Below are 25,210 nucleotides of genomic sequence, written 5' to 3' on the forward strand. Positions count from 1 at the left end.
AACCTTTATTTTTTGAGGGGGAAAGGTAGCAAAAAGGGCTTTGATCACACTTAATCACACTCTTTATAAATTCAATTTGATGTGTTTATATTAAAGCAAGACAAAGCAGAACTCACTCATGCAGCTATAAATTGTTCTTACTGGGGTCTTAACAGAAAATATTTAATAAAACAAAACTCACATTTTTCCACAAATTTGTTTTGCAGAGATTATGAAAGCTGAAGATTTTATATCTTATATAGCCACTTGCATACCAATTTTCTGTGGGGTACTGCTGCTCCAAGCACTAGGCAGCTACTGCATGTTGAACCTCTATGATCCGGGACACTCTGGTCTAGCCATTATTTTAAAATTCCAGCCCTGAAAAAATGTATGCAAGTGCTGAACTGTAAACAAATGTAGCCCCATAAACTACAACGGGATTACTCAAATGTGTAATGTTCATGAGTCTGTAGGACAGACTCAAATCTCCATAAAAAAGGTATAATTTGTATGCATCTCTCTGCAACTGGTGATGTGGGTAGTTTAAAGTTATGCATTGCCACAGATGTCACAGGGAGATAAGAGTATTTACTTGTCTCTTTGTATTGCTACATGGAGGAATATTGAGATGAAGAAAGCCCGGAAAGCACTAAGTCCTAAGGCTTTTGATGCAAGTTCCAAAATTAGAACATAAATTAAAGCAAAGCTAAATTTACATCACTTTGCAATTAGCTGGAAAGTTTCCAGATAACAGTGAAAACACAGCTTGGTCTCAAGTTGATTTGGTCACAAAAATCTCTGAAAATTAATTTGGCCATATTTAAATCAGCCTATCAAATAAACTTACATAAGAATGGGCACACAAGGTCAGGCCAACAGGCCATGCAGCTTAGTATCCTATCTTCCAAATCCCAATGCAAGATAGGGAACAAACAGAATAGGGCAATTATCAAGTGATCCACTTCCAGTTTATGACAATCAGAAGTTTATCGACTCCCAGAGAACGAACATAAGAACATCCATACTGGGTCAGACCAAAGATCCATCTAGCCTAGTATCCTGTCTGCTGACAGTGGCCAATACCAGATGCCCCAGAGGGAGGGAACACAACAGGTAATCCTCATGTGATCTCTCTCCTGTCATCCATTTCCAGACAAGTAGGCTGTGTCTACACTGGCATCCCTTTCCGGAAAAGGGATGCTAATGAGACACTTCAGAATTGCAAATCCACGGGGGATTTAAATATCCCCCACGGCATTTGCATGGCTGCCGCTTTTTTCCGGCTCGGGGTTTTTGCCGGAGGAAAGCGCCAGTGTAGACGCGATTTTCCGGAAAATAAGCCCTTTTCTGGGAGATCCCTTAAAGTAGGAATAAGGGATCTCCCAGAAAAGGGCTTATTTTCCGGAAAATCGCGTCTACAATGGCGCTTTTCTCCGGCAAAAACCCCAAGCCGGAAAAAAGCGGCAGCCATGCAAATGCAAATGCCGCGGGGGATATTTAAATCCCCCGCGGATTTGCAATTCCGAAGTGTCTCATTAGCATCCCTTTTCCGGAAAGGGATGCCAATGTAGACACAGCCATAGAGGCTAGGGACACCATTCCTACCCATTCTGGCTAATAGTCATTGATATACCTAACTTCCATGAATCTATCGAGCTCTTTTTTGAACATGTTAAAGTTCTAGCCTTCATAACATCCTCTGGCAAGGAGTTCCACAGGTTGACTGTGCGCTGAATGAAGAAAAACATTATTTTGTTTGTTTTAAACCTGCTGCCTATTAATTTCATTAGGTGACCCCTAGTTGTTATATTGTGGGAATAAGTAAATAACTTTTCCTTATTCACTTTCCACATTGTCATGATTTTATAGACCTCTATCATATCCCCCCCCGTCTCCTCTTTTCTAAGATGAATGGGGTTGATTTCCTCAACATCTTTGCCAACAGCCATTGATAGACCTATTCTCCATGAACTTCTCTAATTCTCTTTTGAACCCAATTATACTTTTGGCCTTCACAACATCCTTTGGCAACAAGTTCTACAAGTTGACTATATGTTGTGTAAAAAGTATTTTCTTATGTTTATTCTAAATCTCCTGCCTATTAATATCATTGGGTGATCCCAGTTCTTGTATTACGTAAAGGGATAAATAAACGCTCACTCGCTCTCTCCATGCAATTCTATATTTTATAGTCCTCTATCATATCTCCTAAGTCACCTCTTTTTTTATGCAACAGTCCAAGCCTTTTTAGTCTTGCCTCATACTAAATTTGTTCCATGCTCTTAATCATTTTTGTTGTTCCCTTTGTAAGTTTTCCAGTTCTAATGTATCTTTTTTAAAATGGGGAGACCAAAGTTGTATGCAGTATTCCAAAGGTGGGTGCATCATGGATTTATATAGAAGCTATATATTAGCTGTCTTATCTATTCTTTTCCTCATGGTTCCTAACATTGGTAGCTTTTTTTGACTGCTGCTGCATATTGAGCAGATGTTTTCATAGAACTATCCACAATGATGTCATAATCTCTTTAAGTGCTAACTATTTAGACCCCATCATTTGTATATATTGTTCAGATTATGTTTTCGAATATGCATTACACAACACTGAATTTCAGCTGTCATTTTGTTGCCCAGTCATCCAACTTTGTAAAATCCTTTTGTAACTCTTTACAGGATATGTCTAAAGAAAAAAAATCTGGGCTCTGGGACCCTGGAAGGAGGGAACACCCCAGAACCTGAGCTCCAGCCTGAGCCCAGAAATCTACACAGCAGTGTAACTTTCCCACAGCCTAAGCCCCCTCAACCTGTCTTAGGTGGAACAGGCCAGCCATAGGTTTTTCCTTGCTCTATAGGAAAGCAAGGAAAAACATACCCACAGTCAACTCTGGATTTAACTATCTTCTGTAATTTTGTATTATCTGCAGACTTTGTCAGTTCACAGTTTACCTTCCTTTCCCAGATTATTTATGAATATGCTGAACAACATTGGTGCCAGTAAAAGATCCTTGGGGAAACCTGCTATTTACCTGTCTCCATTGTGGAAACTGACCATTTATTCCTATCCTTTGTTTCCTATCTTTTAACCAGTTACTGATCCATATGAGGACCTACCCCCTTATCCCACATCTATTTACTTCGCTTAAGCGCCTTTGGTGAGGGCTCTTTTAAAGGCTTGGGGAGCGATCACTCTCATTCAAACTAATGCAAGTGGACTAAACAAAAACAAACTTTATTAGCAAGATCTGATAGGCTTGAAGACTAACCACTCCATTTGAATTAATATCCAGCAGAATAGATGAAAAAAAAATGATTGAGAAGTTACAGATAAGTAGAGTGATGATGAAATATCACACAACTCAGCTAATGTTATCTGGAAAATGAAAAGTCATCCCCTGACACACTGATGCATAGCTAAGGAAATGTCAACCACATGTCCTCACTTAGGTTTTTCCATTTCCCAAGTCCACCTGTACCAACACTCCTACAGCCAGACCAAATTAAGCAAGCTTTGCTCACAAATAGAAGTTGTGTAAAGGAGGATAATTAATAATACAAGACTGCTGATTTTATAAATGTAATTGGAAATTGCATTAGGGTTTAAAAATAATCTATTTCCCCATCATTCAACTCATATTGACAGCATGCTTTTCAAATAAACAGTAAGCAGAATGGAGGAAAAAAGTGGGTGGGAAATGGGAAGGAGAAACACAGTGAGTCAGTTATTGGTATGACTGGGAGGAAAGGAATTAAGAGGAGGAAAACAAGGAAAAAAGGAAGACATCAAATACATACAAGAAAAATCATTCAAGCATAATGGGAAAATAAAATAAGTTTTTATGTCAGACTTTTCCACCATTATTCAAGAACATTTTCTGCCTTGCTAGCTTTTACCTTTGCAGTAGACAACTAAATTTGGGGTCAAGTGGGGAAACAACAGAGGAGAGAGGCAAGGACACACATCCTGAAACATTAACAATGGATCAGCATGTTTACCAATTTATCCTCAAATATAATCAAACTTTAATTTTCCAAAACTAGAAGACTTACCCATTGTTGCCTGGGTCCTTCAGGCGGTGTGGAGGGTGCATGAGTCAGGGCAAAGCATTAGGGATGTGTGGGACTCAGGATAGGACACTGGGAGTGTGGGGGATGCAGCAGTCAAGGTGGAGGGTTGAGGAGGGGCTCAGGGCAGGGGAAGTGGGGCAGTGCAAGAATCAGGACTGGGGAATTAGTAGAAGGGGGAGCTCTGGTAAGGGGAGGGCTCAGGGCAGGCAGCAGGTTCTTTCTCCCTGCCCCATCCCCCGCCTGGTCGGGGGGGAGGCAGCAGTGCGGGTTTTCTCCCTCCCCACTCTCGTGCTGCAATCAAGGGAGAAGGGATGGGATTTGACACAGGGAGGCCATTTACCCAGTCCGGTGGCCAGCCATGTGGAGCCTTATCCCCAGTTAGCCACTCCCTTGGTGGTGCAACAGCCTCCAGTGGTCATTCTGCATATCTCCTCTGATCAGACCCCTCCCTTTCCATGTTATGGAAAACAGTCCCATTCCAGGCAGATTCCATTTTCCTGGCATAACCAAACCATGACCCTGCTTTAAGTTAGGAGAAGAAGATGCATACCAAATTTAGTGGCCCTAGCTCATATTGTTTAGAGAGAGTTTTTGAAAAACAGACTCACAGACAGACAGATGCACATTCGTAAAATGTATAGACAGACAAGGTCATGTCTGGCACACAACTTGTATTAATTGCACAGAAAATCACCTTTGATATTCATTATTTCTCATCACACCAGTATTAAGTGGATAATCAAGATCTGAGTACACACTTTTGTCACTTTATATCTCCCCCAACTACATAAAGTGATAGATCCAAACAACAGTTAACTCAGAAGTTCTACGGAGAACAGTCATAACCATTGCTTGCAACAACAGAGCACATGCAATCCTTAGGTTTGCCTCATTCGCAACTTACATTTTTATGCCTTTGACATTCTATTGGGCCAACCACCACCTGCCTTTCTAGGGATTCACCATTTCAGCTTGTAAACTGTCATGAAGAAACTTTTCAAACAGCAGTGACCCAAAAAGAGCAACAATACAAAAGCACAGTGTTGTTTACTACTCCTAGGCTCAGATAGGTCACTATATTTTAAAACAAATGAAAGTTTCTTTCAAATGTTTAAAGAATGCCTCATATTTTCATTTTGTAACCATGAATATTTTTTTTCCAGAAATCTTGCTTCCACCATTTAGCTGAAGCCTAATGTGAGTAAGGCACCTAGGCACATTTGAATTTGAAAAGCTTGGCACGTACCCATCTTCATGCTGAGGCCCTAAATACATTTAAAGATCTGGCCCTAAGTTCTGTAGGGCAGGGACTGACGCTTCTTGCAGTGCTCGACACGAGACCCCAACTCTCGAGTCACAAATGTATTAAGACTGTGATTAAGTTCCCACAGCTCTTCTCTAAATTATCACCCCGTTTACATTCACCTGTTGGACAGAACTCAGTTTTACCAAAGCATGAAGAAACAAGGTAATATTTTGAAACATTTTACTAAGAAAGGACCACTGTTTACCTTACAGTAACCCTGCACTATACACATATTATGTATGGTTTCAACAGCATCGCATACATAATAAGCAAGTTATTATATACCATTCTTTATATGAACCATCAAGAATGACCTTCCCTCTATTACATAATTTGTTGATATTGTATAAAAGGTTAATGCAAAAAAAAAAAAAATCTAAGCAGACCCATCAAACTGTTGCACTGGTTCCTATGAGTTCACTTAGCACTAGATGTATGTAGGCTCTTTCTGGAAATTAGCTTTCAGAAATACATTTTTAATCTTAATGGACTTGTATAAAGCTGTCAGTTGGATATTCAACAACACAAAAGATAAATAGCTGTATCACTAAAAATAGCAAACTGAGGACTTTGTACAACAGACCAATAAAGATACAACCAAGGCAACTAGTCTTTCATTTTCATATACCTTTGACCACCAAAAACTGAAGTGATTTTTATTCATACCTATTTTGAAGCATCAGTACTAGATCAGCTGAGCTTCTAAGCAAACATTTATTTTTCCTTGAAAGAGCAGTTTAAAAATTGCATGATGCCAAAAGAAGAAGTACTATTAACTCCCAGGCCCTAACATATCAATTTATTTCTCTATGAGATATCAGCTCCAGCATGCTAAGCAAGTTTAAGAAGTATTTCATCTTCTGAAGGCACTTGTTCACTGAAAAACTTGATGGAAGTTATTTAGCCCATTTTCAAATAAGGATATATTAAGAAATTACAGCTCGCTACACTGTGTCAAATTAGGCCACATTTTTCCATCCCCAATTTTTGTTCTTGTTTTTGCATGCAAATTGTTTGCTTTGTCTTATCTGCAACTCATCCAGTTCTAGACTGATTCGTCCCACCTAGCTCTCATACTCTCCTGATGCTTCTGCTTCTCTTTTGTGTCTCCATGCTCTTGTAGACCATCTTCTCACAATCTTCTTTAAGTGCTACGGGCCTTATTGTTTTGAAACTGTGCTTTATTATAGCACCATGAAAAGTTGCATCAGCATGCAGCTTTAGCGCTATAAAAGTGAACATTTTGCTATGCAATTAGTGAGGTATGCGAAACAGATGCTAGCCCTTACCCTGAAAAGCATACAATATAGAGGCACAAGCATTGATAGTAATTTTCAAGTGACTGCTATGGACTGGTCCTTTTGGTTTCCAAACATCCACTAAAGTGAATGGAAGGCCATTGACTTCAATGGAAGTTTAATCTGTCAGGAAGTGTGAAAACTCTTTGTGGAACAAAGTGTTAGAGTTCATAAGAGAATCTAAATCAGAACCTATTAATATCCTTTTTTAAAAGACTAGCCATATTTTTCTATGAAGTGGAGCCAATTCCTCCTCCCTGCTGCTGCCTCTGATACATAAAACACATCAGCAGGGGTGGTGGGGGGAACAGGAAGGGGCCAGTATGCACAGGTATCCAGCTTTTAAGCTGGCTCCCCACACATACTGGGAGCCTGCGTGTAATCGTGCACGCTAACTGATGAGCCCAGGCTCCCTATCACACAAGCTCCCGCCTGCCTGTCCCCCCACATGTAACCATGTAACTGCTTAACTTTTCAGTGGTTACATGATTATTTAACTAAACACATTAACATTCTTAATACAAATTAAGTCAAAAACAATATATTTAGAAAACTCCAAGAGATTTAACTGCTAAAGAAGGAAAGGAATGCATAAGGGGAAAAGACATCTAGGGTTGCCAGGTGTCCAGTATTTGAGCTGGACAGTCCAGTATTTGAGCTTTCTGTCTGGGAAATAAATTGAGAAAATACAAATGTCCAGTATTTTCTAAATAAGATGTAATGTAGATTGTGATGTAATGTCAAGTGAGTCCAGTATTTTTGTTGAAACCATCTGGCAACCTTAAAGACACCCCAAAATATTATAAGACACTAGTAAATTCACCAAGACCATTATTCTGCCATATTTCTTTCAGTTTTCGTTTGTTGGGCTCACTCATTTCTGACAGAAAAATCCATCCATTTCTTTTACTAAATATTGTGATTATATTTCTGTCTGGCAATATCCCATCCTATGTCCATGATAATATGGAAACCTCACAATATTCAGCAGAACCTTGTTGGCTTTCCCTTTGCTATGCTACATACCTTAGATTTAAGACTGAGCTGTATTTCACTCTCCCTTTAAGACTTCAGTTCTTTTACAATATATACCTCAGAACATTTACTACTATCCACAAATACATCACAAAGCTTTGATTTTCTTCATTTGAAATAAATTCTACATATCCCTTTAACTTTAAGGTAGTTCAGGCTAGGGATGTGAAGGACTAGTTGACTATCCAAGAAACAAATGCTTATCAGATAGTCAACAAGCTTGCCAACTAGTCGCTCCCCATCTTTGCTACTTCAATCAGAAAGAGGCAACAAGGGGGGGTGGAGTACAGGGGTACTTCAAAGCAGCAGTGCCACGTGGAGCCAGGCACCACACCCCGGGCTCCACCTGGCGCTGCTGCTTTGAAACGCCGCCGCAGGACCCCAGCATCAGGCCCCACAGACCCCAGACTCTGTGTGGCACTGCCGCTTTGAAATGCAGCGAGGAGCCTGATTCCGGGCTCCTGTGGCGGCGTTTCAAAGCGGCAGCGCTGCACGGAGTCCAGGGTCAGTAGGGAGTCCCCATATGACTCCAGGCTCCATGTGGCGCTTTCACCTTTAAAGTGTAGCAACAGCACTAAGGCTGTTGCTACACATCAAAGGCAGAAATGGCTTATCGACTAGTCAAATAGTCAATGAAAAATCCATTGACTATTCAATTAGTCAGTTACCCGCAATTTAACATCCCTAGTTCAGGCCTTAACATATAATTTTGTAGTGTTCAGGCTTGCATTTTTAAAGTTGTGTTTCTTTATTTACCCACTAATCTGCAAAACTCAATAACGTGCCATGGATCTCACAGACATTAGCACAAATCAGCCAGGTTCTACTGTACTTAAATTATATTTTGACATTAGAAGAGAATCCTTCCCAAGACTCTATTTTCAGTCACTGGGAATGCTCAGCATATGACGTTTCTACTGAAAAGCATTCTCTTCTCAGATCCATCCAATTTAACAAAAGGAAATATAGTCATTTTAAAAACATCTATAACTTCCAATAATAGCCATCTCAGATTCAGGACTCGCTGCAAAGAGTGGCAGCAAAAAGGGGAAGTTGGGGGGAAAAAATTGACTTGATTCTGAAAAAGGTCTTATCCAGTTAAAAGAGAGTGTGTGCGCTAACAAAACACGATGGCATTACTCCCTTAAAAAAACATATAAAGCTTGCCTCAAGAAACCAGCCAAAGGACCAACCAGCTGAGATCTTTAATTGTACTAGAAAGCTTGTAGAAGACTTTAGGAAGTTGCTTAAGGGAGAGTCAGAGATTTTCCCTCATGAAGGACTCGTATATTCTGCAATCTCAGGTCCATGTTGCTGCAGTTCTGATATCAGTAATTTTCAGCAACAGTGACATAACCAGGTTTCTATGGGTGGTCTAAAATCTAACATAAAATGCTTCATAAACACAGTTGAGAAGTATGATTAAAGGATTACAGATATAAAAATATTGCTCATGAAACATACCTACTAAATTATAGGTTGTCCACCACAATACGAACTGCATTACTAGTATTCCCCCACCCAATGCCATATGGGAAATGTAGTCTCTGTACCACCACAGCATATGAAGCCCCTTCCCAGCCACATACCTATGAAGCACTTTTTCCTAACTCCTATTGTGACTAGCAATGTTAGATACTGGGTAATTGAACAGTTGTGTAACTGCATGAATTCTTATCAGTTACTTGACTATTCTATAGTCTCCAGGAGCAGGGCCAGCAGCCAGTGCAATATGGCCCCACTCCTGGGGAGCCCCCTGACACCTTATGTTGCTACCTCTGTATCACAGGATGCAGTGCAGAGTGCAGGTGGGAGCCAGTCTGTGAGGCGAGTCAGTTTAAAAACCAGCTGCCTGTGCAGACCAGCTGCCTGCCACCCTGCGCTGCTGCCTCTGATACAGAAGCAGCAGCGAGGAGTGGTAGCTGCCCCTGTCAGGGGTGGGGGGGGGGGGTCTGAGCTCCCCATGAGCAGAGGCTGCTTTGGGGGGAAGATAGATGGGGTGGGGGAGCCTGCTGCCGGGGGGATGGGGTGGGGGAGCTTGGATCCTCGCCCCCCCCCCCCAGCTCACCATGGACAAGGGCTGTTCAACAGCATGCAGAGCATCCTCTATCTACAGGGAGCTCAGACCACCCACGGACAGGGGCTGCAGCTGCAAAGCAGCTTCTACCTAGTGGCGGGGCCAGGCTTGCCACAGACAGAGGCTGCTTCACAGCAGTCTCCCGTGTCCCCCCGACACACACTGCTGCCTCTGATAGAGGCAACAGCACAGGGGGATGGGGTGGGCAGCACTGCAGAGCCAACACTCGGGGGAACCAGCTTTTAAATTATGGGTTAATCATATAGTTGACTACTCATTTACATCCCTAATTGCGACACATTAAGACTACTAAATCATAACTTACAACATGATCAAAAACTTCACTGATGTTGCAATACAAACCTAAACAGCAGCAGCAGCAGCCTTGTTTTAAAAGCTGGACACCAAGTATGACACAGAGTAAAAGCCATTTATCACCACTATATACTAACTCTAGAGAGTAAGTTTGCAATAAACCTAGTAGTACACCAGCTGAATCTGATGCACTAGATCAGTGGTTTTCAAACTTTATTTCTCATAAGCCAGTTGAAGAAAATTGTTGATGCTTGAGACCCAACATAATTTGACTAGAGTATGGGTGGGGTGAGGCTAAGGATAAGAGCATTGGGGTACAGGAGGGGGCTCTGGCTTTGGGGGAGAGGCTTACTTTAAGTGGTGCTAAGGCAGGCTCTCTGCCTTTCCTGGCACCATAGACCATGCTGCGCCCCAGAAGCATCCAGCAGCAGATTCCCAACCAATGGGAGTGCAGAGCTAGTGCTCAGGGCAGGCCGCTTCTAAGGCACATCGCAGTCTGCAGTGCCAGGACAGGCAGGTAGCCTGCCTCAGCAACACCACTGGTCACCTGATCACCCTGCAGCAATGAGACCCAGTGCCTGACATTTCACAACTCAATACTGGGTTGCCACCCCTAATTTGAAAACCTACCATTATGTTGTAGCAGTATAGAAAATGTGTGTCAGGGAAGGGGGAGAGGGCAGGTTTGAAGTTGTATATGAATTGGATGCTCAGGCAGCTGGAGGTTACCCAGAGGCTGGAAAACTTTAATATCCAAAGCAGCAAAATTTCAAAAGTAAAATAATCTTTCTTTAAACTAAAAATAAAACAGCAAATCCTGAGAGTACATAAGGGTCCATTTAACAGGAAGAAACAGAAGCAGTTTACAAATTATTTGCTCCACATATTGCCCTCCACAAAAAATAACCTACAACTTTAACTGGAAGAATAAGAGAGAAGGAGAAATTAAAGCAATCTAAGCCAGACAGAGAAAAAAGATTAACCTATTCCAACATGAGTTAACTTGAGTTCTTCATACTAGTTGTGAAAAAAAAAATCCTGTTAAATATGAAATCAAACATACACTTTAGCTGTCTCAAGCATTAACAAGGGGAAGAATTTTGAATATTTTAAATCTCATTTAAAAATAAAGGTAAAAATTCCAATAATGAGATTAAAAAAAAACCCAACAACTCCTAAAAGTTAACAGAAAAAGTCATTTTCCAACTGAACAGGACTTGGCAAGTACAAACATACAAATAAACAATTAACCACAAGAAAAAGAATTCAACTTCCTCCCTCAAACAAGATAATTACAAGCAAGAAAAAACACACTGAGGTGCTACAAGGGCAGATTAGTGAACAAATAAACAAAAAAACCAACACTTGACAACCACATTATTTGCTGTATTTTTCTTAAATCCAAGTTTTCCCTTCGGATACATGAATCCCCCAGAGCTAGTGCCTCCTCCTTCTCCACATCAATAAAACGAATAGCTTTACCCAGTACCCTAGATGTAACCCTCGATTTCAAGATACCCTCATAATCCCATTCTCACCTAGAAAGTACTAGATACTGTCAGATCCACCCTAATGCCAAGATTCCCTTTGATTTACCATTCTCCCTCCCAGCACCCAACCTTTCCCCAAGATCCCTCGCCCTGACTCACCTCATCAGCGCTCAGCTCCTCCATCGTTTTCCTCTTAATGGTGAAAGTAGTTTGGGGCTCTTTGCTTCTCTGTGGGATGGGAGCTTCGGGGGAGTTCGGTCCTGCTGCCTCTGGCCCCAAGGGTGCCTCAGAATTGCATAGTCAGAGGTTAAGCACAATACAGAACGCACCCTCTCTCGGCTTGCCACTCAGGCGGGGAGCAGCAAACCCCTCTGCCAACTGCAGCTTCAGGTCCTCTCAGTGGCGGCGGCTGCCCCTCCTGCGCCCCAGCTGCGACTGCTGTACCCTGCCCCAGTCCCAGGCGCCTCCTATGCCCCAGCCCCTGCTCCCCTTTCTCCTGTGCCCTAGCTCAGATGCCTCAGTTCCTGCTCCCCCCCTTCTCCCGCTGCCGCCTTGCCCTGTTGCTCCCGTTCCTGCTGCCCGCCGGACCAGTGCCCGCCCGGCTCAGCCCTGCCCGCTCAGTGCCCCGCCCGGCTGCCCCTCCGGCCGCTGCCCGGCTCCCTGCCCCTGCCCCACACAGAGATTATTCATCAAAACAAGAAGGCGCGGCGGCCATCTTGGGGAGAGATCACGTGAGCCCGCCCGGCTGCTCTGAGCGAGTTGAGCACGCCGAGGCCAGCTCCGAGGCGGCCAATAGCGGCAGGAGGAGGCGGCGGCGGCGGCCAGGGCCGCTCAGGGCGGGGGGAGCGCGCCAGCCGCGGCACGGCGAGGGGAGGGCCCGGCCGCCGCGCCATAGCAACAGGGGCGGGACAGTGGAGGGGCGCGCGGGGGGGGGGAGTGAGAGAAGGGCGTGGGGCCGGAGGAGGAGAGACTGGGAGGGACTGAAAGGTGTGAGGTGAGCAGGATTGAGAAGGAACGGGGGCAGGTGGCTGGGAAGATGGGAGGAGTGGGGAGGGTAGAGCGGGTCACCGGGAGGGTGGAGTGCAAGGGGGACGGGTGGGGAGGACAGAGATGCAAGGGGGACGGGTGGGGAGGAAAAGAACAAGAGAAAAAGCTGTGAGAGAAAGGGACAAGGAGAATGAAAGGAATCAAGAATATTTTAAGCCACATGCGGATGTCTCCACAATTGGACGTAACAAGTAGGAGAGACTCAAGTAGGAGGGAGGGTGAGAGTTTCCATGTGACTTTTGTTTAACCTGGGAGAGAACAATGTTCCTGTCCTTGTGGGAGGAGCTGTTGGGAGGTGGCTAGGGAAATTCTCCAGAATGCTGAAGTGCTTGTTCCCTGAATCTGAACATTCAGTAACTTCCAAAGCCCAGACAACATTTCACACTCCTGCCAGTTTTGGGTGACCTGCTGGGTCAGTTGCTGAATACATATTTCCTGTGACCATAACCACAGGGGTATCATGGTAAATTTACCTTGGTGTGCAGCAGCTTGGCTGCTTTTGTGTGATTTTTTCCCCCCCTCCAGCCCTTTTCTGTTTATCAGAAAAATTCCCATTCATTATGGAGGACAATAAAACTATGCTACAACCTCACGAGAAGCTAATCTGTTTTAACCTATGACAATGGGTCTAATTTTGGTATGATCAGATCTCATGGAGTGCAATTCCAGTGCTTGGAAAATCCATGGCAGGTCTGCCATTGGGAGCAAGCCCTCATACCTCAGTGTATGGTAACACTGGGCAATGGAATTCATATTAATCTGTTAGCAGCAAGTGTTATTGCCATGCCCTAGTCAGGTTTCTAGAATTTGTATGAGGGTCTTTCAGCCGTTTATTATCATTTAAATAGATTCCCATTTATCTAGCTTGTTTTATAGTATGAAGTCCTTTTGAAGAGCAAAAGGACTAAATATTGCTCACTTTTTGTTCCATAATTGTAGTGTTTTTCTATTAACTAATTATATGTCTTATGACAACTCATCTATCCATCAGGGATATCTCCATTGTATAGAGGGGGAAAACTAAGACACATATAGGTGAAGTGACTTGGTCTCAATAATGCAACAAGTTTAGTAGTGAAGCCAGAAGAGAACCATTGTTCTAACATGTGAAGAAAAGTGAGAGGACAGATAGACTACGTGTAGTCTGCAGTGCTTTTCCGGGATACCTCTAGTATCTTTGAAAAGCAATGCCGTGTCCACTTTTCTGGAAAAAAATAAAAGAAAAAAAGGACGTGCTCTTTTGCCATCCCTGTGTAAACTTCGTTCTACAAGGCATAAGGGATGTGTCGAAAGAGCAGGTTTTTCCAAAATTTGGAGCTGTGAACGCACGCCAAATTTCGGAAAAGCCTCTTTCAAAAGAAAATCAGAAAAAGATACACAATTTACGTACCACAAATTGCGTATCTTTTTCCGATTTAACTCTACAGTCTAGACGTAGCCATATTTGAGAGGCCCTTTAGTCATGATTCATTCTAGCCCAGTGTTGCTCCAAAGAGAAGGTTGTGCTGAGCCAAACAATGATACTGGTCTCTTGGAGTTAAATCCCAGGGGATTTCCAGAGTGCTTCTGAGAGAGATCCTCCCAAAGTGGAGGTGTCAATTGCATTGAAGCTTATGTAGGCTCAGAACCTTAAGTGGGATAAGGTCTTTTTTATGTGAGAAAAGAAAAAAGAGACTGCCCTCTAAAAACCAAGATAGAGTGGCAGAAGATTTGGCTTGTTTGTGTATAGCTTATTTTGGAGTTTATGGATTTAAACAGCATAAAGAGAATGCTATCAGATCTTATTTATAAGTTTTTGATTGCATAAAAACGTAAAATAAACTTGAAACCAGTGTGAGGGCTTTTTCTCAACTTTATGTGAAATGCCTGCAAAGTTTCTGTTGAGTAGCATGGATCGTGGTCTTGCCATGTCTATGCTGCCTCTTTTTTATATAAAACTAGAAAATTTATCCAATGTTGTTCAGGTTCTTAATGCAAAAAAGTTTTTTTTTCTTCATTTAAATCATTGTTTTGGGGTAGGGCTGGTGATGAGGCATTCACTATGCAGGCTGCCCTGGGGAGAGAAAACAACTCCAGCCCTCTTTCACTGCAGCCAGCATCTTCGGGCCACATGAGAAGTGCCTTTTCATGGCTGCTGCAGCTGTAGCAGGCACAGCTGGGGGAAGGGTGTGTGTCGCCCAGCTGGAAGACAGACACAAAAATAGACAAACTCTCTGAAATACACAGTAGATAGTAGGGATGTTAAATATCGGTTAATTGAATGGTCGATTAACCTCATGACTTATCGGTTACTCCGCTATTCTGTAGTCCCCGAGGTGGGGCCAGCAGCCAGTGTGCTCCTGCGCCACTCCCAAGGAGCCTCCTGCCACTCCGCTCTGCTATCAAAGGCAGCAGCGTGGGGTGCCTGGCAGGAGCTGGTCCGCAAGGGGAGCCAGTTTGAAAACCAACTCCCTTGGCAGACTGGCTCTCTGTTTCCCTGTGCTGCTGCCTCTGACACAGAGGCAACAGTGCAGAGTGGCAGCAGCCCATGTCCAGGGCAGGCAGGGGCAGGTCTGAGCTCCTGGATCTGGCGCAAGCCAGAAGTGAGCCCGGCTGCCTGCCCACCCAGCTCCTAATACACTTTAAATGCAGAGCCACAGCGTGGGTAGTTCTGGAACCCATCACAAGCCAGGACTGAGTTGGGCTGCTGGCCAGCCTGCTAAAAAAATTACTGGCAAGAGGGGTGGGAAATGCATGTAGTGCATAGTATTAACCTATAAGCTTTTGCTTATCTGTTAAATCAGTTGATCAACTACACTATTGCATCCCTAGTAGTTAGCTGTTCCTTTCTCCACTCCTGCCCGCTGCTGGCCCCATGGTGTTCTAGCTGTCCAAGTCTCTATCTCTGGTCCCTTGTTGCTACCCTGGGGTCATTCTGCAGTATAACTTTCCTTCTTGCCAGACCCCTCCCTTTTCATTTTATGAGAAACAATCAGATTCCAGGCACTTCCCATTACCCTGGCACAGCCAACTCCTTATCTTGCTTTAAGTTTGCGAACAGGAGTGGCTAATAGGGAGTTTGGAGAGGGAGTTCTCCAGGTAAAAGAGGAGTAAATACGGGACCCTTGTGGTAAGTGGCTGTCTGTAGTGTGTGTTTGTGTGGAGGGGTTATTTGCTGTGTGCTGAGCTTGTGTGTGTGTGTGTTTGTTTGTTTGAAGGAGCTTCTAAAAGGTTTGAAATCTAGAAGCCTCTGTTAATTGGCTGAGCCTCAGTCAGGGGGAGGGGCTACCTGAGCTATATAAGCCTGTGAGTCAGCGACCAGGGAGTTTGGAGAGCGAGTTTAGAGGGGGAGGTTAGAGGGTGCTAGTGATGCCTGACCTTCTTTAAACCTAACAGCTACATCTAGACTGGCATGATTTTCTGCAAATGCTTTTAACGGAAAAGTTTTCTGTTAAAAGCATTTGCGGAAAAGAGCATCTAGATTGGCACGGACGCTTTTCCGCAAAAGCACTTTTTTTTGGAAAAGCGTCTGTGCCAATCTAGACGCGCTTTTGCGCAAAAAAGCCCCAATCACCATTTTTGCGATCGGGGCTTTTTTGTGCAAAACAAATCTTAGCTGTCTACACTGGCCCTTTTGCGTAAAAGCTTTTGCGCAAAAGGGCTTTTGCCTGAATGGGAGCAGCATAGTATTTCCACAAGAAGCACTGATTTCTTACATGAGATCGTCAGTGTTCTTGCGGAAATTCAAGCGGCCAGTGTAGACAGCTGGCAAGTTTTTCCGCAAAAGCAGTTGCTTTTGTGGAAAAACTTGCCAGTCTAGAACAGCCAACTTGTATAATAATCTATATCCCAGAGATTTAATAAGCCCAGTTTATACTTAAATTTATTCATAACTAAAATGGAGACAGAAGCCTAGCAGCAGAGTAGGGACTATCCTGTTTATTGCGTCGAGTGTAACATGTATGATTACCTGCCCTGTGGGTGGGTGGCGTATGTGTGCACCCGTTGCAAGGAGCTCCTGGCCCTCAGAGACCGAGTTCGGGCTTTGGAGGCCAGGGTGGCTGAACTGGAGGAGCTAAGGGAGGTAGAGAGATATGTTGATGAGACTTTCCGGGACACTGTAGTACTGTCCCACCTCCGGTCTGAGAGCCCGAGTGCTCTTAAGGAGGATGAAAGTCTCAAGGGAACAGAGCATTCAATGGGAGCAGAGGGAAACCATCCCGTAGTTGGGACCCTCTTTCCAGAGGACGTTGTGGTATCCTCTCGCGCTGAGGATACCTCTGAGGGGGAGGGAATGCCAGCTGTTAGGAAGAGGCAGGTGTTAGTAGTGGGTGTAGAAGAACATAATTTGTTGGACAAAAGTCAACATGGTTTCTGTAAAATGAAATCCTGTCTTACTAATCTATTAGAGTTCTTTGAAGGGGTTAAGAAACATGCGGACAAGGGGGATCAGTAGATATACAGGCAGTCCCCGGGTTACGTACAAGATAGGGACTGTAGGTTTGTTCTTAAGTTGAATTTGTATGTAAGTCGGAACTGGTACATATTGTACCCCAGGTGTCCCCGATTCAGCCGCTGCTGAAACTGATCAGCGGCTGACTACAGGAAGCCCGAGGCAGAGCTGCTTTGCCCCGGGCTTCCTGGAATCAGTCGCTGATCAGTTTCAGCAGCAGCTGACTTGGGGACACCTGGGGTAGAGCAGCTGGGGTACTGCCAGGTTGGTCCCCGCAGCGCCGACGTGCGGCGCTGCGGGGACCAACCCTGGCAGCGCCCCAGCTGCTCTGTCCCAAGTGTCCAGATTCAGCCGCTATTGAAACTGACTAGCAGCAGCTGAATTGGACACGCCTGGGGCAGAGCAGCTGGAGTGCTGCTGGGTTGGTCTGGTAGCGCCGACTCTTGGCGTGGCGGGACCAACCCGGCAGCCCCCCCAGCTGCTCTTGGGGACGCCTGGGGCAGAGCAGCTGGGGTGCTGCTGGGTTGGTCCCGCAGTGCCGCTCCTCGGCACTACTGGACCAACCCGGCAGCGCCCCAGCTGCTCTGCCCCAGGTGTCCCCAAGTCAACCGCTGCTGAAACTGACCAGTGGCTGACTACAGGAAGCCCGAGGCAGAGCTGCTCTGCCCCGGGCTTCCTGGAATCAGCTGCTGATCAGTTTCAACAGCGGCTGAATCTGGAAACCTGGGACAGAGCAGCTGGGGCACTGCCGGGTAGGTCCAGTAGTGCCGAGGAGCGGCACTGCGGGATCAACCCAGCAGCACCCCAGCTGCTCTGCCCCAGGCAGAAACTGACCAGCGGCGAGAAAAGCCTGGTCTGCTGCGGGGGCGGGGGGGCGTACTAGCTGCGCACCCCCCTCCAGCAGACCAGGCTTTTCTCGCCACGGAGGACGGGGGCGGGGGGACCACAGCGCGTCTTGGACCAGGAGACCAGGGAGATGCAGAGCGGCTTTTCTCGCCGTGGAGGACGCGGGCGGTGGGACCGCCACGGCGTGTCTCGGCGGTCTGCTGGGGGGGGGGCGCAGCTAGTTTAGGGTTCCCTCACCCCGTTCTTAAGTAGGGTTCCGACGTAAGTCGGATCCATGTAACCCGGGGACTGCCTGTAGTATACTCAGATTTTCAGAAAGCCTTTGACAAGGTCCCTCACCAAAGGCTCTTGTGTAAATTACATTGCCATGGGATAAGAGGGAAGGTCCTTTCATGGATTGAGAACTGGTTAAAACACAGAAAACAAAGGGTAGGAATAAATGGTAAATTTTCAGAATGGAGAGGGGTAACTAGTGGTGTCCCCCAAGGGTCAGTCCTGGGACCAGTCCTTTTCAACTTATTCATAAATGATCTGGAGAAAGGGGTAAGCAGTGAGGTGGTAAAGTTTGCGGATAATACCAAACTGTTTAGAATAGTCAAGACAGAAGCAGACTGTGAGGGACTCCGAAAAGATCTCACCAAGCTGAGTGATTGGGAAACAAAATGGCAAATGAAATTTAATGTGGATAAGTGTAAAGTAATGCACATCGGGAAAAATAACCCCAACTATACGTATAGTATGATGGGGGCTAATCTGGCTATGACAAATCAGGAAAGAGATCTTGGCGTTATCGTGGACAGTTCTCTGAAAACTTCCACACAGTGTGCAGCGGCGGTCAAAAAGGCAAATAGGATACTAGGAATTATTAAGAAAGGGATAGAAAATAAGACACAGATTATCTTACTGCCCTTGTATAAAACTATGGTATGCCCACATCTTGAATACTGTGTACAGATGTGGTCTCCTCACCTCAAAAAAGATATTTTGGCCTTGGAAAGGGTTCAGAAAAAGGCAACTAAAATGATTAGGGGTTTGGAACGGGTCCCATATGAGGAGAGGTTAAAGTGACTGGGACAGTTTAGAAAAGAGGAGACTGAGGGGGGATATGATAGAGGTATATAAAATCATGAGTGGTGTGGAGAGGGTAGATAAAGAAAAGTTATTTATTAGTTCCCATAAAAGAAGAACTAGAGGACGCCAAATGAAATTAATGGGTAGCAGGTTTAAAACTAATAAAAGAAAGTTCTTCACACAGCGTGTAGTCAACCTGTGGAACTCCTTGCCAGAGGAGGCTGTGAAGGCTAGGACTATAACAGAGTTTAAAGAGAAGCTAGATAAGGTTAGGTCCATAAAAGGCTATTAGTCAGGGGATAGAATTGGTGTCCCTGGCTTCTGTTTGTCAGAGACTGGAGAGGGATGACAGGAGACAAATCGCTTGATCATTGTCTTCGGTCCACCCTCTCTGGGGCACCTGGTGCTGGCCACTGTCGGCAGACAGGCTACTGGGCTAGATGGATCTTTGGTCTGACCCGGTACAGTCGTTCTTATGTTCTTATGTTAAGTTATGGTGAGAGGATGCATGCTAAATTTGATAGTCCTAGCTCTTACCATTTAGGAGGAGTTCTTGAACAAATAGACTCACAGACATACAGAGAGTCGCACATTTCTAAAATATGCAATAATCAGAAGACTGAAATAATCCCCATACTATGGCCACTAACTGGTCTGTCTGGGCTTTGTCTTTAGATGCATGCCATTAGTGTACTTCTAACTTTCTGATAAGTGGCATTTGTTTCAATAAAACATATCAGTGAGTTATATGTATATATACTCATTGATATTAAAATTATATAGTACTTAAATTTGAGATGTACAAACATATAATAAAATATATACATGCAGACAGTCATTTTTCACCTTTACCTTGTAATATAACTGGAAACAGCTATTCCCTTTTTGTCAAGGGGCCATGAGCTGTTTTTCCTAGTAGTCCCGTCAGTTTTCCTTTTTAAATATGGGCTAGTCTACATTAGAAGTGCCACTTTGGTGTAGCCTTACCCTTGTAGCTCATCTGGTGAGGCCACTCTATGCCAGTGGGAGAGAACTTTTCAGTCAGCATAATAAATCCACCTCCACAGAACGCAGTAGCTATATCGGTGGGAGAAGCTGTGTCATAGCACTGTCCACGCTAGCACTTATGTCGCATATTATGCATCACTCAAGGGAGTGGCTAATTGACTTCTCTGAGCAATATAAGATAAAGTAAAATAAGTTGTAATGTAGACTTGGCCTGATAGACCTTTCAGTGGTTGTCCCTGTTCTTTTTCCCTTGAGTAAGAATACACATTTACATAATCTCATCTATTAGCAGCTACTTAATCGCTCTGAATATCACCATAGGAAACATTCCTATTTTTCACCAATCTTTTTTATTTTTCCTGGCTTTGCATTTGAATAATTATACTTTATAATGAGAATAAACCACTCAGGGTCTGTCTCTGCACTGGGAAGCTGTGTTCATTTTCAGCTCTATAGCTAAAATGTCATTACTTTCCTAATCTACATACGTGGAAAAGTGGATCTTAAAAAAAAAAAAAAAAAAAGAAAGACAAGAAAGAAAACAAGCTCTTTTTGAAAAGGACAATAGAAAGGGATCTTTGTGCTGACATTGTCTGCAGGTTGAACAGTCATGTTTAATAGAAAGCTGCTAGTAGCAGCCTAACCTGAGTCAACTGATGACAAAAGCTTATAAAAGGAGGACAACAGGATGGAACCTCCTGAGATAAAAGCAAGTAGGGCCACATGGACATAAAATAGAATTTAGCAAGAGTGCTATGAATAAATGAATAAAAATAATAAAAAATTGAAAACCCTAGAATTTTGTCAGATATAATGCCATACCAATGCTGCACCTGCAGGCCAATTCCATCATTCCTTACTGTGACTTTTTATTTTAAGAATGTTTAAGGCAAGTGCTTCTCCATGGAAACTGGTTTTTGTAGAAAATGCTGAGATCCTCTTTTAATAGTCACTACTGGCAACCTGAAGATAAAACTCAGGAAGCCAGTCAAGGACTGCCTTATGGTGGCAGAGATAGCAGGGTTTCAGTCTTCCGCCTGTATGTATCTAATCTGGTTAGCTACTACATCATCGTACTATCTAACGGACATTTATTATCTTTAACTTTATCATACAGATTGACATATCTATCTAGAATTGGAACTTGGGTTTGCTATTGAGGACTCTTAGTAGTTATTTTCAAGAGTGTTACTAAACATGGTAGGAAAAGGGATGATATATGCCAATGGGAGTTGAGTGCTAATATCCAGTACTGTAATATCAGTAGTTTCCTTGAAATAGAGAACCTCAGGTTGGGTCTATAACTCAATGAGTATGTTGTATTATATCCTCTTCAGAATTGGTTTATCGGTGCTTATTCAGCATTTATTTTTTAAGAAAGGAGTATCTTTTTTATTTTCTGCTGCCCTTTATGTAGGTCCTTTGCAAGAATCATAATCTTCATATAGTTATTGGTCATGCATGCTGCTTCATTCTATATCCCTTTTCTCCTTTGGATTATATTTTTCATTCTGCCTTTTGTATCTTAATCATTCAAATGTTACTTTTAGGATGTTTTCTTGAAGAACTGCAGTCAGAACTCTAGTTGTTTTACCTGATTTCACTTGACAGTTTGTTCCTATACTGATCTGAAATGGCTACCTCAGAGTTAGCAACATTTTATATAACAATGTATAGAGTATGCCAGAAAATATGAGTAAAGGGTGATGGATCATCCATCTTTGCACAATTAACACTGCTCGTTATATTTCGGATAGTACTGTATGTCTTCAAAAACAGCTAAGTAAGAATTAACCCAAAGGATACTCCTAAAAATGGCCAAGAAAAAAGTCACCTGTAGCTTATGGACCCTCTGCACAGTGAAGTGTTCAATTCTGGTCCTTTGTTTATAGGGGGTCTGTTTTCATTGCAAGGTCTGAAGGGCAGGGACCTTGTCTTCACATATCTGTATGTGATTGGTATATGTGTAAGTCATACAGTGGTCAGGTATGGCACTGACTTAGAAGCTGTTTATGTCTTGGGGTTGGTGTGAACATTTTGTAGCCACTTTACAATTATTTTAGAAAGACTGCTACAAAAAAAGAAAATTTACATCACCAAAATGACTGTCAGAAAATCTAAACAATCTACATTGTCTACAAGAGAGACTAATACTTTCACAATGGAGAGAAGTAAATGTGGGAGCCTGTTCAATGTGTTCATAAATTAACTTGGAAAAGGGTGAACAGTGAGGTAGCAAAATTTGCACACTATATAAAACTACTCATAAGAACAGCCAAACCAAAGGTCAGACCAAAGGTCCATCTAGCCCAGTATCCTGTCTTCCGACAGTGATCAATGACAGATGCCCCAGAGGGAGTGAACAGAAACTGGTAATCATCAAGTGATCCCTCTCCTGTCATTCATTTCCAGATCCTGACAAACAGAGGCTGGGGACACCATTCCTACCCCTTTTGGCTAATAAGTAATAATGGATCTAACCTCCATGTATTTATCTAGTTCTTTCTTGAACCCTGTTAAATTCCTGGTCTTCACAACCTCCTCTGGCAAGGAGTTCCACAGGTAGACTGTGCGCTGTGTGAAGAAAAACTTGCTTTTATTTGTTTTAAACCTGTTACCTATTATTTTCATTTAGTGACCCCTAGTTCTTATGTTATGGGAACAGGGAAATAACTTTTTCTTATTCACTTTCTCCACACCTGTCATGATTTTATAGACCTCAATTATATCCAGCCATTTGTCTCCTGTTTTCTAAGCTGAAAAATCCCAGTCTTTTTAGTCTCCTTTTAGGAACCTTTTATGAGTCTTTTTAGTCTCTCTTCATATGGCATGCTTTCCAAACACACTTTCCAAACTCATTTCCAAAATAATCATTTTTGTTGTCCTTTTATGAACCTTGTCTCAAAATAGTTTAAATCCAAAGCTGGGATCTCACAAAACTGGGTGACAAAATGGTCCATTAAATTCAATGCTGGTAAGTACAAAGTAATACATACTGGAAAAATAATCCCAACTATACATATAAAATTATGGGTTCTAAATGAGCTGTCACAACTCAAGAAAGAGGCCATGGTGTCACTATGGATAGTTCTCTGAAATATCTGCTCAATGCCCAATCGCAGTTAATGACCATTAGGAAGGGAATATGGTAGCTGACAATGACCACGAGGAAGGGAATGCAAAAACCAGAATAATATCATCATGCCATTACATTAATCCATGGTACCACGACACCTTGAATCAGGGGTGGGCAATAATTTTTGTAGGGGGCGGCCACTTCACCAACTTTGGTAGTACTTCCCAGGCCAGCTCTGCCCCCGGAATGGGCAGGGTATCAGGTGGAAGAGACGGTGCCTAGGCTGAAGGGACGGTTCCCTCTAGGCACCATGTTTGGGGGAAGAGGGAGAGGAGACTTAGCGTGCTCTCCTGCAGGGTGGAGGAGCATGCGAAATCTCTCAGGCCCCGGCATTCCAGGGGCGCGCAGTGCCCAAAGGGAACCGCCAGCCATTTTGAACATTCCCTCTGGTGCCCTGCGCCCCTGGTGGGGGAGGAGACTTCTCATGTACCCCTGCCCCAAAGTCCCAATTGGCCTGGGGGTGGGGGTGCAACAAGGTGGGCCACAGGCTGGCCCACCAACCGTGTCTTGCCCACCTCTGCTTTGACTAGTGTGTGCAATTCTGGCCACCCCTGTCACATTATTGAATTTTAGTAGCAACATGCAGAGCAGTGTTGCACCCACTTGTAAGGTGGCCTATAGCCTATGGGTGCATCTAGACTGTCAAAAATTTGCCAGCTGTCTACACTGGCCGCTTGAATTTGCACAAGAGCACTGACTTTGTAATGTACAAAATCAGTGTTTCTTGTGCAAATACTTTCACGCTCCCGCAAGAGGGTCAGTGTTGACAGGGAAGAACTGTTTTGCGCAAAAAAGCCCCAATGGCTAAAATGGCGATCGGGGCTTTCTTGCGCAAAATCGCATTTAGACTGGCCACGGATGCTTTTGCGCAAAAGCACTTTTTGCACAAAAGCATCCATGCCAATCTAGACGCACTTTTGCAAAAATACTTTTAACGGAAAAACTTTTCTGTTAAAAGTATTTCCGCAAAATCATGTCAGTCTAGACGCAGCCTCTGTGAAGTGTCTATTGAAAGCTTATTCTATGCTGATCCTGTCTATGCTACTCATATACTTGTATGATCTTTGTGTGTAAAGTTATGAATATCAGCTTTGTATTTATATTTTAAATGTTTTCTGTCTGGGAGGCAGCAGTAGACTTCAACCACCTACCGTGAAGGGTGGTTGCCCAATGCTGCATGGACAAGGGCACTTAAAGGTTGCCAATTGACATCTGGGGAACACACAATGGCTCCTTGCCTGAGAAGGACATACCTGGATTCGCCATGGCTCCTTGCCTAGAAAGGACATAGACTGGTTGGGTAGTTATGTGATCAGTCCCATTTTGGGAGGCAACAACACCGAGGAGAGAAGTGGGTTTTCCCTCCACATGGGCAAGATTATAAAGGTATCCTGTGGGTGCCTCCATCTTGTCTTCACTCCTGCCCTCTGCTCTAGAAGCACCTTTGCTAAGGACAGAGGGCCCCAGAAGGATTTGTGGATCCATCCTAACATAGGGTATGTCTACACTACAGCACTAATTCGAACTAACTTAATTCGAATTAATTAGAACTAAGCTAATTCGAACTAGTGCATCTAGACCTAAAAACTAGTTCGAATTAGCATTTTGCTCATTCGAATTAGCATATCCACATTGAGTGGCCCCTGAACCGAGGTTAAGGATGGCCGGAAGCAGTGCCAGCAGGGCATCGGGTTAGGACTTAGAGCGTGGAGCTGCTGTCTCCGGCTAGCCGAGGGCTGTGCTTAAAGGGAGCCAACCCCCACCCCGGACAGACAGTTCTCAGGGGTTCCCCGCTCATTTGTCTAACTCAATAAGGGGCAGCAAAGCAGTCCTGGCTTGGAGTGCCCTGAATACCCACACTCGGCACATCACAGCACTCGGCCATCAGCCCGGCTGCACTTGCCGCAGGCTGCCATCCGGGAGGGAGGGGATCTATCGGGGGGCTGCAGGAGAGCTTCCACCCTGAGGAGCCCGCAGAGCCACCCCAGTCCTCCCCATCGGGGGCTCGTACTCCATTCCTCCCTCACCTCCTTCCACTTACCCCTCCCTAACCCCCCTTCCTGATGTACAAAATAAAGGACACGTGTGTTCAAAAATAGAAA

The 25,210-nt window shown here is 44.0% G+C and overlaps 1 protein-coding gene across 3 annotated transcripts in view; it reads right to left on the minus strand.

The window, feature by feature from the left end:
- The window catches only part of UBE4B (ubiquitination factor E4B), an 89,756-nt gene extending 77,377 nt beyond the window's left edge, over positions 1–12,379 (minus strand). Inside the window, exon 1 of one of the 3 annotated variants that reach the window (XM_006127067.3) lies at positions 11,728–12,379. In XM_006127067.3, coding sequence (XP_006127129.1) covers positions 11,728–11,751 — 24 coding nt within the window. In that variant the 5' untranslated portion in view covers positions 11,752–12,379. The remainder of the gene's footprint in view (positions 1–11,727) is intronic. The other 2 variants (XM_075906353.1, XM_006127069.3) reach the window with 2 other exon arrangements.
- Positions 12,380–25,210: the final 12,831 nt, after the last annotated feature.

The sequence above is a fragment of the Pelodiscus sinensis genome, chromosome 23, assembly GCF_049634645.1.
Source record: "Pelodiscus sinensis isolate JC-2024 chromosome 23, ASM4963464v1, whole genome shotgun sequence".
NCBI lineage: Eukaryota > Metazoa > Chordata > Testudines > Trionychidae > Pelodiscus > Pelodiscus sinensis.